The 2,370-nt window shown below is 51.3% G+C and overlaps 1 protein-coding gene across 1 annotated transcript; it reads right to left on the minus strand.

Moving 5' to 3' along the window:
- nr0b1 (nuclear receptor subfamily 0, group B, member 1) lies at positions 1 to 1,336 on the minus strand (the record flags this gene model as incomplete). Its single annotated transcript, XM_079230830.1, has 2 exons — positions 1 to 242; positions 682 to 1,336. 2 exons carry the CDS (start codon positions 1,334 to 1,336, stop codon positions 1 to 3), a joined length of 897 nt encoding a protein of 298 aa, XP_079086956.1.
- Positions 1,337 to 2,370: the final 1,034 nt, after the last annotated feature.

Raw genomic sequence — 2,370 nt, forward strand, 5'->3', positions numbered from 1 at the left:
CTACTTCCCGTAGAACATCTCCATGAGCACCTCCTCGATGCTGACGGTCCCTATAACGGGTCTGAAGAAGAGCTGCGCGACCACCGGCGGGCTGATGGCCCTCAGCATGGACAGAGCTATGAGCAGCTTGGCGAACCGCGTCGTGTCCTCGCGGTGGATCAGCCGGACGTGCTCGTTCAGAGCCTGGTGCGCCTCCCGCCGCAGGGACTGGATGTAGTGGAGGCAGTGCAGACCCTCCACGTCTGGGGAGAAGATGGACATGATATGGTCAGGGAGATGGATACTGAAATACTAAGATGAGTGGAAAGAAAAGTTCAGTGTGGTTTCCGTGGGCTGTAAATACGAGAGTATCAGCAGGTGTTACTCAGATCTGTCAAAGTAACAGATTATTGGAGGAGGATTGATGCCACCTTCGATATCTAAATGAAATGATACTCGTGAAAATGAAAATACTTGTTCTCTGATCCTTGTATGTCATAGTGTGCATACTCACCAATAAAGTATGCGTATATATAAAAAGTAAAAGGCCAACTTAATATCCAAATAAACCAATACATACAAAATAAAGCTAATCATTAAAAGCTCATAAGAATTGCCGATGCTAAACGCAGGCTACATTATATATTCTGCTTTGTGGCACCTGAGTAGAATAAGTTCGATGCCCAGGTGTGAACTGCCTACCTGGGTTGAACAGCACGGCTCCTTTCAGATACGCATACTCCTTCGTGCTGATATCTACACTCCAGCACTTCTTCAGGAAGGCTTTGATAGCATCGATATCCACGACGGAGACCCCGGCTGCCCCCCGGCTCTGGCCGGCCAGCCCCTCGCTCTGCCGGTCCGGTAAGCCCGTGAGGATGCGCTGCAGCATGCTGGGCTCCACGGTCTCCGTGGTGTCAAAGTCCACCCGGTCCTGCGCGAGTCCCAGCACGAGCAGCGGCGCCCAGCAGCTCCGGATCAACGTCAGCTGGTCGTCCTCCGGCAGCTCGCGAAAACAGGGCACGTTTTTCACGAAGCGCAGCGTCTTCACCAGAACCGCCGAGGCGGCTTTGCACGTCACCTGCGGGCAGCGGAGGCTGCCGCTGCGCCGCGTGGAGCCGCAGGAGCACGCCTGCTGCCGGAGCTCGTGCGGCGAGGCGGAGGCGGAGGAGGAGGAGGAGGTCTTGTGCAGCAAGTGTTGCAATGTTTGTTGTTGGGGATGTTGTTGTTGATGTTGATGTTGATGTTGTTGCTCCTCGTCGCTCGCGAGGCTGTCACTCTTCAAGATGCTGTAGAGGATGCTGTTGTTGTTTCGCCCGCTGGCACCCCGGCAGCGGCAGCCCTCCAGCGCGGCCATGGCCGCTCTACATGGGCCGGAGCTCAGTGCGTCCCGCCGTCTCTTTGAAGCGCCGGAGGTCAGTGACAGGAGTAGCGCTGTTTTCTTAGACCCTGGTGGCCCCGAGCACGTTTATATTAGCTCCTGTCTGTCCCTGCGCGTTGACAGCCTGTTGACAGACTCTGCATAGTCCGCCTTCCCGAGCTCAGGCACCTCCTCTTCTTTCTCGCTTTCTTTCTTTCTTTCTTTCTTTCTTTCTTTCTTTCTCTCTCTCTCTCTCTCTCTCTCTCTCTCTCTCTCTCTCTCTCTCACACACACACACACACACACACACACACACACACACACACACACACACACACTTTTTAGGGCTCTCACATATTCAAGACACCCTAGCCAATAAAAAACAATGCCATTTTGCAAGAAACCAATTCAGACAATACTCCAAAAAGCAAAAATGCATCTCTTTTGCTCACATAGGAAAGTTTGAAACAAGGTCTGGTTAAAACACAATCTGTGACTCAGCCTGATGGCACAATGTGTCTGGGAACATTAAAGGTAAACAAAAAATAAAGCAGCGGTCAACAGGCCTGGTTAATTGAACAGATAATGTTATTAATTGCGAGAGAGGAAGGAAAAGGCAGATAGAGGCAGAGACAGACAAGGAATCAGAGCCCAGTTCTATTCTTGGCATTACCTTGAGTCTCTGGCAGTGCTGTTTATCAGGCAGAACCCGGTAAAAAATATAGGCCAGCGACAGATCTGGAGGCTTAATTATTTTAGGGACAATTTATATGATTTTCTATGAGAAAGAAGTAGGAAGAGCTGAGCTGCGAAGGCCAGCGTCCGACCTTGACTCGGACACACTGATATTGATTTAACCGTGAAAACAGGAGCTGGTGAATTATGATGTCATGACTCAATGCTCTCCTTGCTTCTGTCACTGAAGGAGGATGGGCGGGGGTGTGAGGTGGGGTGTGTGTGGGGGGAGGGGGAGTGGAGGTCAAGTGAATGAGAGAATGAGAAAGACAGGTCGGGATAAAGCAGATGAATTA

The sequence above is a fragment of the Taurulus bubalis genome, assembly GCF_910589615.1.
Source record: "Taurulus bubalis genome assembly, chromosome: 15".
NCBI classification, from domain to species: domain Eukaryota; kingdom Metazoa; phylum Chordata; class Actinopteri; order Perciformes; family Cottidae; genus Taurulus; species Taurulus bubalis.